The 13,660-nt window shown below is 37.8% G+C and overlaps 1 protein-coding gene across 2 annotated transcripts in view; it reads left to right on the top strand.

The window, feature by feature from the left end:
• The window catches only part of bin1b (bridging integrator 1b), a 53,800-nt gene that overhangs the window by 1,838 nt on the left and 38,302 nt on the right, over nt 1–13,660 (top strand). For both annotated transcript variants that reach the window (XM_052140828.1, XM_052140827.1), the window contains exons 2-3: nt 12,487–12,567; nt 12,723–12,777. In XM_052140828.1, coding sequence (XP_051996788.1) covers nt 12,487–12,567; nt 12,723–12,777 — 136 coding nt within the window. The remainder of the gene's footprint in view (nt 1–12,486; nt 12,568–12,722; nt 12,778–13,660) is intronic.

The following is a 13,660-nucleotide window of genomic DNA, read 5'->3' as shown; positions in this document are numbered from 1 at the left end:
GATGGATTGATCCATAAGACTGAAGACATGGATTATTTGAGCTCCCTTTCTGTGCTTTTTTGAGAGCTGAAAATCTTTGTCCTGCAGTTCGTTCGCGATGGTGGAACGGTCGCTCCTTGGGGGCTGTCCGTAATCGGGTATGACCCAATGAACCTGATGTGACCGGTAACTAACAAAGCCTTCGAATGACAAGACCCCCAGACTTCCCATCTCCCTAGCACCCAGGGGACTCTCAAGACAGGTGTTAAAATGGTCCTTGAGAGCAGCGTTGTTGTAGTTCAGCCCGTCTGGTGTTCTGAGGAGCTCGCTGGCAAAAACCCTCAAGTCCACCTCATCCTGATGGAGGGAACGAAGCTGGGCGAGTTGGGCTGAATGCTCTCTAATGGACCCCAGGTGGGTGGGAGATAAAGGAAGATGCCCATCGCTACTGCAGAGTCCAAAATTGTCCAGTTTGTTCTGTCAGGTTTTGTGGAGGAAATGGCAGGAGTCAAATGCAGAGTAGTGATATGGGCTTTTATTAATGCATAAATATAACTAAAACAAGCAAAAACTGCTTTAAGTGGAAAATACAGTCCAGGGTGACAAACCAGATGACGGCCTTGGCTGGAGCAGGTCTGGAATAAGACAAACAGGAAAGGAACCGACTGACAGGCACTTGACTGGGAAACATCCACAATGAACTGGCACAAGACAAAAAACACAATGGGGTTAAATAGGGTAGAAAACAAGGAGATGACAAGGAGGGCAAGTGAAAACAATCAACTAATAATCAGACAGATAACGAGCCAAACGAGAGGGTGGTATTATCACTGAAGACAGACTCAAATGCACAAGGGAATGAGAGAATACTAACCCAAGTGCATTCACACTGCACAAGATAAAACACAAGTGCCTGGATTCAGTCACAGAGTAAATAAATCAGTCCAACTGAAGTGGCTGAATCCAGACACAAAACATGAAAGAGACATAGAACACGTACATGTCAGGGCTCTGCCATAAATGGGAAAAACCCAAAACTAAGGGCAGCACCCTGACAGATAGAGCTTATTTCACACCCATCGACCCTATGTGAAAACATGCCCCTAATGCAATGTATGCAGCTATCACAAAACATTTATAATGTTGTAATTATAGTTTGGAGGATAAAATTCTCAAAAATGAAAACATCATCAAACCACTAGAGAAAACAAACATTTGTGTAATTGGACATTTTACTTAATACATTGTAGTTACTGAGATATATCCCTCGTGACAATTAGCCCCCTATAACATTTGATAACATCCTCATGTAACATATGTCCAGTATAGTGGACAAAATGACTTACAGATAGGAAACAATGATGTCGTGGCAGAGTTTAAGCCCCAGGGTATTAACAGAGCATCAACAAATACTGTAAACCCTTAGCTGAGTGCAGGAGGTCCCACACAGGAAGTAATTTACACACTAAACACTCCAAATGACCACTGGCCCCCCCCAGAGCGCGCAGCTGGACACCAGAGTCCTGCACCCAGGCCATGGGGACATAACACCAACACACTGTTTATTTGAGTTATTTTGGCATAATAATCATACGTATAATCATACGTATAAGAAACTCATTTATAAGCATGTATGCATTTAAAGGCATAATAAAAGGTTAGGTAAAACATAGTTAAAGAGATTTCCAGAAAAGATTTGTCATTCCCACTCCCTACGAACTAATCTGGCTCATTACTTTGTAATTATATACTGTAAATGTGTAAAGCGTCTGTGTTTGTTTGTTCCTCTTCCTGTAGGGTCTGTTCTCTGTCCTGCATGCTATACTCTAATGCTGATCTTCTAGGGGTTGCTCTGTGAATGCCAGTGATTCATGCATTGAGAACATTTGTAAATGTTTATTTTTTCTTTGTAGAATATGATCTATTGATTGTTAAAGAGGTATTACAATGTTCAACAACACCATCATCAAGTGTTATATTCAGTAACTCTCCAACAATGGATAAAGTCACCAAGTCAGATTTTATTCTTGTTCAGCCATGTGTGTGCACATGGCATTTCTCTAAATTATCATTTAACCTATGCCTTTAAGCTAAGTTAGTTGCCTTATTGCCTAAACAGTGCATTTCTCTCATCATTTACTCTCCTTATGCTGTCTCAAACTCGTATGACGTTCTTTCTTCTGTGGAACACAAATAAGGATATTTTCAAATATGTAAGATGTTTATATCCATATAATGTTAGTCAATGGGGTCCAAAATGTTTAAGCTCTAAAAAGGACATAAAGGGCAGCATAAAAGTAATCCATATGACTCGGGTGGTTCAGTTCATGTCGGTTGAAGTGATATGTTCACTTTGAGTGAGAAACAACCCAAAGTCCTTTTCATTTTATAGGTATTCTGATTTCTGATGTGACAACTTAAGGTACAGGGTTAAACTACTTGCCCTAATGTTGTTTCTAACCTGACTTTCTTACTTGCATTGAATGGAATTGAATGTGGCCAGTTTTTGGAGGGTTTAAAGGTGGAATTGTAAAGCTTATTATTTTATAAAAGCCCTTATATTAATTATTCTGTTAAAACTCATGTATTATTTGAGCTGTAAAGTTGGTTAAATCATAGTTAGTATAGTTATTTTAGGGTTTGTTGACATCATCTTGGCAACAAAGTTGTAAAACTGGTTATAATTTAAAACAGAAATGTTCATTAAGTGATTTTATCACACTAAAATCATGTTAATGTGCATATTGTTTTGTCTTGTGGCTATACTTTTGAAAAGTGAGTATTTTAAAGTTTATTTTTAAATTGCAACAGGCCCAATAGTAACAAAGATCCTGCATGTTGCGAGTAAAGGATTGGTTTGACTTGTTCCATGTAATGTGTCCAAAGATGATCCATGCAATCCATTTGTCATTGAATAATGTCTCTTTTAATAGCCTTTCTGTTCTTTACAGACAGTTGTTGATTAAAAAAAACAAAAAACAAAATAGCAACAACATTTCATTCTAATCACACATAGCACAGATGCAGGAAGGAAGCCACTCGACTCCTCTCTTGTTAATTTACGCTCAACCAAAACACTTCAGTGTGATGCTTGCTGAGCTGTTGCTATTCCTTAAAGACAATACCATTTGAAGTGTTTTACAAATCAGTGCAAATACTTTTGAACAGTACAAATTATGAATGCAAATGATAAACATGTAAAAAAACTAATATACATTATATACTCTGTATACAGTTAAAGTCAGAAATTGACATACACTTTAGCCAAATACATTTAAACTCAGTTTTTCACAATTCCTGGCATTTAATCGTAGAAAACACAAAAATATAAAAATACAAAAAAATACAGCTTTCACAAGCTTCCCACAATAAGTTGCTGGAATTTTGGCCCATTCCTCCAGACAGAACTGGTGTAACTGAGTCAGGTTTATAGGCCTCCTTGCTTGCACATGCTTTTTCAGTTTTGCCCACTAATCGGATTGAGTGAATCGGCTTTGTGATGGCCACTTCAAAACCTTGACTTTATTGTTCTTAAGCCATTTTGCCACAACTTTGGAGGCATGCTTGGGGTCATTGTCTGTTTGGAAGACCCGTTTGCGACCAAGCTTTAACTGGCTGATGTCTTGAGATGTTGCTTCAATATATCCATATAATTTTCCTTCCTTATGATGCCATCTATTTTGTGAAGTCCACCAGCCCTTACTGCAGCAAACTCCCATGCTTCATGGTTGGGAGGGTGTTCTTTGGCTTGCAAGCCTCACCCTTTTTCCTCCAAATATAACGGTCATTATGACATTTTTGTTTCATTAGACCAGATTACTTTTCTCCATTATGTAAGATCTTTGTCCCTATGTGCACTTGCAAACTGTAGTCTGGCTTTTTTATGGTGGTTTTGGAGCAGTAGCTTCTTCCTTGCGAGCAGCATTTCAGGTTATGTCGATATAGTACTCATTTTACTGTGGATATAGATACTTGTCTACCTGTTTGCTCCAGCATCTTCACAAGGTCCTTTGCTGTTGTTCTGGGATGGATTCGCACTTATCGCACCAAACTATGTTGATCTCTAGGAGACAGAATGTGTCTCCTTCCTGAGCGGTATGACGGATGCGTGGTTCCATGGTGTTTATACTTGCGTACTATTTTTGATGAACATAGTACCTTCAAGCATTTGGAAATTGCTCACAAGGCTGAACCAGACTTGTGGAGGTCCACAATTTTTTTTCTGAGGTCTTGGCTGATTTATTTTGATTTTCTCATAATGTCAAGCAAAGAGTCACTGAATTTGAAAGTAGGCCTTAAAATACATCCACAGGTACACCTCCAATTCAGTACACCTCCTATCAGAAGCTAATTGTCTGAAGGCTTGACATCATTTTCTGGATTTGTCCATGCTGCTTAAAGGCACAGTTAACTTCCAAAATTATGGAATAACATAAATGGAACTATGGGAATTATGTTGTGACTAAACAAAATCCAAAATAAATCATCAAAACTATGTTATATTTTAGCATCTTCAAAGTAGTCACCCTTTGCCTAGAATTTGCAGACATGCACTCTTGACATTTTCTCAACCAACTTTTTTTAAACAGTATTGAAGGAGTTCCCATCTATGTTAGGCACTTATTGGCTGCTTTTCTTTATTATTTGGTCCAATTCATCAATTTCAAAACAGTTTTATTTTGAATACAATTTTAGTTTTATAATGAAATAAATTAATATGGTGGCACAATTATATTTTTGTCTACAAAACTAATTTCAAACATTTAAGAATATGCATTCAGATCAAAAGATATTTAAGATCATGAGAAACATTTCAGTCAAGTGTTTCAAAAGTTTTGACTGGTAGTATATATATATATATAATGTATATGTATGTATATATGCAAAATAATATGCAATTTCAGGACAACAAATTTATTGATGGAATACATTGGAATTTGTACTTTTAAAAAGCTAAAATGTGACCAAAATTATATATAAAAAGCAATAATGAAATTAAACTTGTTAAATTATATTGATGTAATTCAACTAGATAGAAAGTACCCTTTACAATTAACAGCAGGGCGGAGGGCAGGGCCGGGTCGTGATCATACACACCCGGTCCCGTATTAGGCTAATCAAGCCTCTGGAGGTTTAAAGGTCGACTGCAGAGGATCGTGCGTGAGAGAGAGATCGTTAGCGGACATGTCCATCATGTGTTAGTTTATGTTGTCTTCTGGGTTTATCATGAAACTATTATTTATATTATCAAGCCGGTTCTCGCCTCCTCCTTTCCATTGATCCCTTTACACAGCACTTGCATGTTTAATGTTTCTTTCATGTTTAAGCAAAATGAGTCAGAATGAGTCAGAATGTAAATATCAGAATCTATTTGAATTTGTTACGGAAATCTGTATCAATACCCAGCCCTAATATGAATGAGCTTTGAGGGCAATGGCAGATGGGAAGATATTTACTATAAAACATAAATTTTCTCTCTGTTCCTCAAACAAACCTGTTGTATGGCTTCAGAAGGCTGGCAACAAGTCATTTGTTTTGTCATTTTTAGAGCTCAGTGACCGCTAGTTACTGTCTTCTTCCTTTGTATGACACGAGGGAAATAAATGATTAAAAGAAATTCTATTTTTGGGGGTGAACTGCTTTAATGCTCTTCATTATTTTTTTGTTTTGTTTTTTATTGGTTTTGTTTTGCCAGACAATACAACATGTCTAGATATTACGTATCACGACTAATAGTTGTTTTAGTTGCGTTATGTGCCTCGGGCTCAAAATATCTCTGGCTCAGGTCTTTACCTGCCTCTCTCTCTCTTTAGGATACAAAAGGCTGGGCTCAACCTCAACCTAGAAGTGTGTGTGTGTGTGTGTGTGTGTGTGTGTGTGTGTGTGTGTGTGCGTATAAACTCTCCTTCTTAGTGATACACAGGCCATCAGTGTGATTGCATCGAGGGAAGGTCACAGTCTTCTCTTCCATCTTGAAACTCTGCCAGGTAGAGGAGAGTTAACCACAATCCTCTACTGACAAGTGTCCCACATATATGCACCTCCCCTTTCTTTCCCTCATATCGTTTCTCCCTCATCCACCTGTCTTTCCAATAAGATTCCAAATAGTGAGCGTGGCCAGCCGCTATGGAAACTATATGTCATTGTGACCTTAGAGGGAAAGACATGAGTGCCAACTTAAGTTACAGCCAATCTTAAATTAGGAACCCAAAGGAAGTGTCCTCAGCCTTCCCCTGACCTCTGCTCTGATTGGGCAGACAACATGTCAATCAAAATCATCAACAGAGGATCATCTAGCCATACCCCTCTTCCGCACTCCACCCACACACCTGTCCCTCCCCGTAGAGCAATTGAGCAGTGTGCCGTTGGGCCTATGAATAGCAAACAGGCTGTAGCTGTGAGCTAATCCCCACAAACCCCTTGTGTGACAAACTGTGTTGTGGGTGAATGCCAATGGATATGGTCTGGGGTATTTTTGGGTCTGTAACTGAACACCAGCACCTATCCATCAGAAGTAAAGACCAAAGCCCTTTATAAAACACAGATGAACAGACAGCTGACTTATATACACATACTGTATGTAACAGATAGTACACCTTTGTGGCTACTGTAAATCTTTCTTATTGTAAGCTCCTTTAACCTGTTAGTTAAAGCTCCATGGGCAGATTAATGGAGCCTTTCTGCTTGCCTCTCATAAGAGACAGCAGCCGTGTGTGTGTGTGTGTGTGTGTGTGTGTGTGTGTGTCATTTTACTTAGCTATACTTTGGGGACATCTGGAGACATCCTCAATTGGAAAAACGATTCAAAAACAAAGTAAATAAGGTTTTTGTAATTTTATATATATATATATATATATATATAAGTCTAGGGTTAGAGTAAGGTATGGGTTACGGTAGGTTAGACTGTAGTAATTACTATTATCTTGATGTAGCTTGATATAAAAGCTACATCAATTTAGATGGCAAATCAAACGTGTGTGTGTGTGTTGATCAGGTTTTGGCTACAGTCCTCATACACACTGAAGAATCTCTCAGCTGCTGGACAAATGGTCATTGCTGGTTTGATCAGTACAGGATAAATGAAATATAGGTGATTCAGGAAGTAGCTCAGCCTGAGCTCACAACTGTTATTTTAAACTGCACAGCCACTCTCAGAGGAAGCTTACACAGTCTTAAATTTCAGTTTTATGGACTTTATTCAGACTAAAGCTGTAAGAATCGGTTCCATTTGTTTATAATATCATCACTCATCATCACTATCCCCAATGGAAGACTGCACCCTCAAAGCCCATGGCGGTTACTGCCCACTGACCTATTATACACAATTATATGGCACAGAACGTGTACCCAACATGCTGTGAAATTAGATAAATACAATCAAACATGCAGAGTGCCTAATAGTTTTGTATTATTATTATTAAATTAAATGTTTTTCTTACCCAGTATTTTTTATCAATTTTCCAGTAAAATTATCTAAATATCCATGAATCAAGATTTTTACTAAAAAAGACATTTACATGAGAAGCAAAATTACACAAGATTTTAAGTGTTATTTATGTAAACTAAATTAATTTGGTTTATGATTAAAACAAGAGAAAACTATTTGTGTGTGGAATAAGACAGCATTTTTCTATTTGAATCAAGTTTATAATAAGTAGTAATTAATAATATTATTAATTCTGTATAAATTGTATAATATGGTTGTATAATAAATATAAATATGTGATTTTAGGATTTGTTTGCCGTGTGCACTGCCGATTAACGAAAATGTTAGTTCTCCTTTGTGTCTGTTTAAAAAATTATTGTCAGCTTAATTAGTAAGTAACTTGTTCAAATATTCAAGTATTTTTTTATGTAATTGTGAGAATGTTTGGTATCTTTGATATCCTATAATCAGTAGTGTTTGCTGCAAGAATCGCTTTGCTTATTCTTTTTTATTTTACTTTCTGGACTTTTAACAGAACTCTAAAAGCTAGGGTATACTTCGTTTCTCCATGTGTCGTTCCATCTCAAGCACTGTTGTCCACCCAACTTTTCAAATTATACTCTTTTGAATCCACACCCAAACGGACATGTTCGATACATGCGCACTATGACTGCTTTTTGATACTCTTTTAGCACAGTCAAGAGCAGGCGTATGCTGCCGACCCTACATAATAAGCGACTTAAGAGGCAGCATAGGGCCCTACGATCATCAGGTGGCCCCCTACCATGGGTTCAGTATAGACAAATAATTATTTGCACTGTGTAAACAGCACTGGCCACACAACTCGGTGTGATTATTAGAAGGGTGGGGCCTCTACGCATGCCCGGTCCCCAATCGGGCTAATCAGCCGAGAAGAGGGATAGGTGCAACGAGATGTGGCAGTTCAGGAGAGAGAGAGCTACAGGCAGCTGCCCTGTATGCATTTATGTTTATGTGTTTGAGTTTATTAAAACTACTTTTATGCTTCATCCGGTTCCTGCCTCCTCCTTTCCATTGAACACTGTTACATTGGTGCCTAAGCCCGGGAAGGAGGGATGTGCCGTCGTAGGGTCCTCGCCACTACCATCCACACCAAAAGAGTAGCAGTGGCCATCCGCCGGGGGACGGAGGAGTTGCTACCGGCCGCCTGGAGTGGTGGGGCCTCTGCCAGGGGCAGAGTAGTTCCCTACCGGCTTCCGGTCGGAAAGACCGGCCCCCTTCCGTGAGGGGAGGAGGGACTCACTGCCTTGTGTGGAGGAGTTCCCTACTGGCCGCTGAAATGCGGAGAGCCGTTCTGTCCGCCAGGGTTCAGAAGACTGGCTCCGGTCTGCCCGAGGAGGAGCGGCTGTCATGGAGGAGTGATCGAGGACCAGGTGACGGCGTGTCTGGGAACCAGCTAGTACGTTTTTCCTCTCTCTCCTCTATCTCTCTCATTTTCGCTCCGTGTTGGCCTTTCCCTCATCTATTTTTGTTTTGTTTTTTCATCCCCTTGTCTCCCTCACAGGTGAAATCAAGAGAGGAGATTGTGTGAGAGAGGATGTTGTTAAATACAATTGGTTTGTTAAGTCACATTTTTACTGTCTCTCACAACAATATTTCTCCCCCAGTGGCATTCGCAACCTGGTAAAAGAACCATGTTACAATAACTAAATTTATGAAAAATTATTTTTATGTGGCCTGTTGTACATAACACAGAATTTGTTGGTGGAATGAACACTAGGCGCTAAAACAACTATGACTTTTACATACACACTTACTTTTCGCCTTGTTCTTCACACAATGCTATCTTATGACATCTAAACAAATTTACTATACTGCATGACTCATTTTAAGGTTTGCATTACATAATCAACTATGTTTACAAGCTTGTTCGAGTGTGATCAAATTGCACCTCAACTGATAGACGGTTACACTTTTGATGTAAAGGACCGGGGTACAAGTCCAGAAGAGCATGCAAGTCGACATGTGATCCCAAAGTATCATAGAAGCACCACAAAATTAAGGTTTTCGATTAGGTTTAGGCAAGGGTGTCGGTTTTGTTGATTTTTAAAACTCAATAAAACATTTACCTTTAAAACCTCATCTGTTCATCTGTAACCACATAATTTTATTTTGCAAATATGCTGCCATAGTCACGCAATGCTCGTTGCACTGGAGAAGGCACTCAGGAATTGTGACGTCAGAGCACCCTTGAGACAGAGAAAGATTTAAAAAAAAAAAAAGCAAAAAAACCTTTGAAGAAAGTTTGTAATATTTTTGGTTTTGTGAATTGTTTTCTGAGGTTTGCTAACAAACCTTGCTGTTGAGCATATGGATGATTTCAATCAAATTCATAATTAATAGTTACTCAGATTCCATTATTTTTATTATTATCATTATCATTGCTGATTATATAGTTATTAATATAATTAATAGTTTGCTATACGACAACAATAATAATTCAGCAAATATGTAGAAATTCATAGATATGATTTAAATATGAAGGCAAGTATAGAAATAAATGACATGTACACATTTAATTACAAAAGCCTTATATATATATATATATTTGCTATGTGAATAATAATTTGTAATCATCTGTAGAAGGAGGCATTTAGAAAAAGTTTAGTACAAAAACCATCAATGTTTTTCACTTTGTGCTCATAGATTTTAATAAATACATCTCATTCAGTCGAGCGGTCACATACGATCTAGTCACACAAATATTTCAAGGGATCTGTAGCTCAAATCAGATATGAAATTCAGCTCCTCCCCGGTCAGAACTCCACACAGCCGCCGTGCGACACTCCATTTGAAAACGATTGACCTCTGGTCTGTCATCTGTTGTTTGTCGGATCCAGTGAGATGAAAGAAAATTATCGCTAAGATGTAGTGAGTACTTTTCAAGTTTAAAATGACAATTTTTTCTTTGGAAATGTTATTGAGTAAAAGTACAAGTATTCAGTTTTAACTGCACTCGAGTAAAGTACTAATCCCATAAAATAATGCTTAAGTATTTTTACTCATTTTCTTTGCACCCCTGACTAGTGTGGCAACAATAGTATGGAAGTAGACTTTCAGTGTAGGCAACCTGAGTTCGAACTTTTGCCGATTTCACTTCTTCCCACATCTATCCAGGCAATGATAGACAGTGGCTGTCATCAGCCATCAGAGAGTAAATTTGTAATATAAAATGTTGATGGGTAGTGTAATTTAACTGAAAGTAAACGCAGTGTACTCGTCATGTTCGGGGGGCTTACTGAAGTTTGGGCAGTTCGGAGAAGGGTTTGGTCCAGGTAGGGAGGGGAATGGCCAGTAATAGTTTTGCATTTTTAAGCTTTATACATTTGAAAAAATGGACTTGTTTATTTGCGCAATTTTAAGCTTGCTCAGTTATTGATGTTGGGTGTGTTTGGTGAGGTCTACCTGTAGGACCATTTGAAAATCTGCTTAGGGCCCCCAAAATATTAGGGCTGGCCCTGGACGAAACTGTGCAAAAATGTGGACCGTCCGCATGGCTTGAAAAACCAGGTTGCATGCGGACAGTCCACATGTAGTGTACATGTAGTGCGCAAGATGTAATGGCATGCAGAAAACCAAAGTATACTGTGGTCTTAATCCTAAACAATAAACTTAATCGTACAGGACCGTTTTAGCTATGGACACTAAATCTGGCATAAAAACATTCCATTGACTTACATTAAATGAGCGGCCTGTATCTAGTTTATGACAACAATATCATAGAGACTTGGAGGTGGGCTCTTTTTACTTGGCCCAGTAAGCAACCATCTAGCAACCACCCAGAACACAATAGCAGTGCCCTAGCAACCACATAGCAATGTGCAAAAATACTCAGAACACTTTATCAACTGCATAGCAATGCCTAGGCAACCACTCAAAACCCTCTAGCAATGTGTTAGCATACTAGGCATATGGACTGTCTTTTTAGTGCTTGAGAGCCATGGTCAACTTTGATTTTATTGAAAAAAGTACTGTAATTAAAAAGGTCTACCACTTGGAGTTGATATGGGGAGCAGCAGGAAGATGAAAGGACCTTGGAGTTAATTGAACCGGATACAAGCATTACCTCATGCATGCATGCATGACAAGACGTAGAGCAATATTATGCACTAAAGGAAATGTGTATAATAAAAACTGCTAGTAAACAGTTTGTCTTTAAAGATGGAAGCATTCTGAAAATTAGAAGAACATTTGGCTTTGAGTGTTTCATTTGCAAGTGTTTGTATGTGAACAAGTGTACAGTAAATGACACAACACTCAGCAATCATGCTTTAGATACACTGTCCCTTATTTTCTCATCAGTTATTATGTCACAGTTCATAGGAAGAGGAACATTGAACTGACACTGAAAGCACCAACTGTGGTGGCTAGCAATCCCAGACATTATTTCTCATTGTCACATTCTTAAAGGGATAGTTCACCTATAGATCATCATTTATTCACCCTCATGATGCTGTGAATATTTGACTATATCATACAGGCATAAAACATTGAGCTCAAACAGTGAATGCTTATTGTAGCTGGAGAATTATGCCTTAAAATGCACGATGGGCATTCTTTAACTAGCTCTGGTAAGGGACCGTCTGAAAAACCGTCGGAAGTGTGTATTCAAGTATTTAAAATGTAAGTTATGCATACAATTTACAATCTTTAGAATGTGTAAATGTTTTTTTTTTAATATATATATAATTGTTTAAGGCAGAACATGCAAGGCAGTTGCATTGATCCCTTGTACACCAGTGACTTTTTAGCACAGTGTGTGGACTTTTCAGATGATCTCTTAGTAATCATAATTAAAAATGTCATAAATATTGAACTTAAACTTTACCCCACTAAATATTATTATGCAGTCATAATGCATTGATGATTTGTATAAATGTAATTTGTTTGGTCTATTTATTACGATGTGGGGTCACTGAACTCTCGGTGGGATGGAAAATGAGAAAAACACTTTTACCATTCTACCACATATGATCTCACACTAGTGTATATATAGCTGTATAGAAGTATGATATGGACTGTTTTGTGTTGCTCTCTGGAAGGTGATGCAGAAGTTGGGTAAAGCTGATGAAACGAAAGACACCGCCTTTGAGGAGGGAGTGGCAAACTTCAACAAGCAACTGGTAAGACCCTCAACCCTTAACATCTTTTGTCTTCAACTCTGACCTCCCTCACTAATAAACTGCTTGCCTTGATATTTGATGTTTGACCCTCATCCAGCTACATCTTAAATATCTGGTGATAGTTTCTTCAGTATTTCTATGGTCTCTGTCCACAGGCTGAGGGCACCAAACTGCAGAAAGACTTGAAGGCGTATTTTGCGGCAGCCAAAAGTAAGAAAGACTGTCTGTTTGACAGTATATTTTAGATCTACCTGTGTGTACTATGTGTGTACATGTATTTCAACAAGAGAGATCAAGGCCTTTGTTGTGGTTGATCACTATCACAAATAGTTTATTGGTGTCTTAAATGCACTAATGGAAAACTTGACTTGTGTCATGTTTAAAAAGGCAGAGTTTAGCCGGCAATTACATCATTTACAGGAAGCGAATGCAAATGTAGTAATTTTTAAAGAAAATACCACACAAACACAACCAAGCCCCAAAGTAACTTTAAAAGAAGGTTCCTTGTCTCTTCATTTGTAAGAACAAATGAAAATCAAATTTACAATAATACGCTTACAATGCGAGTCTATGGGGCAAGTCATTGCACTGAAAGTAAACATTGAAGTACATAATTATTCAATAGTATAGCCACAAGACTTAAACATGATTTAATACTAGTGTGTAAAAATGACTTACTAATAGGACTGTGAATTGATTAAAATTTTTTAACTAATTTATCGCACAGTTTCCTGTGATTAATTGCGATTAAATTACTGTATATGATACATTAAAAAAATCATAATTGTATTTACTTTATACTTTTTCTCAAAGAACTTGCAAGAACTTGGTTAGTCACATTGAATATTATTTATTTAATATGTATGTTCATTTTTTGCAGATAGAGTTAATTAGACACATTTTAACAGGTATTATCTTTGATACAAGTATATGTACTGTATACATTCCATAAAATCAGTGGTGATGTTGTAATTACAATTTGGGCAAAATCTTTTGCCATTTTACAATGGACTTTTTTTAATAATAGGAACAAATGGGCAGATTCAATTCATATCAAACTTTATTGGCAAGAGAAACTTAAGTGTGCATTGTC

The sequence above is a fragment of the Xyrauchen texanus genome, chromosome 13 (genome assembly GCF_025860055.1).
Source record: "Xyrauchen texanus isolate HMW12.3.18 chromosome 13, RBS_HiC_50CHRs, whole genome shotgun sequence".
NCBI classification, from domain to species: domain Eukaryota; kingdom Metazoa; phylum Chordata; class Actinopteri; order Cypriniformes; family Catostomidae; genus Xyrauchen; species Xyrauchen texanus.
This window is presented reverse-complemented; position numbering and strand designations above follow the sequence as displayed.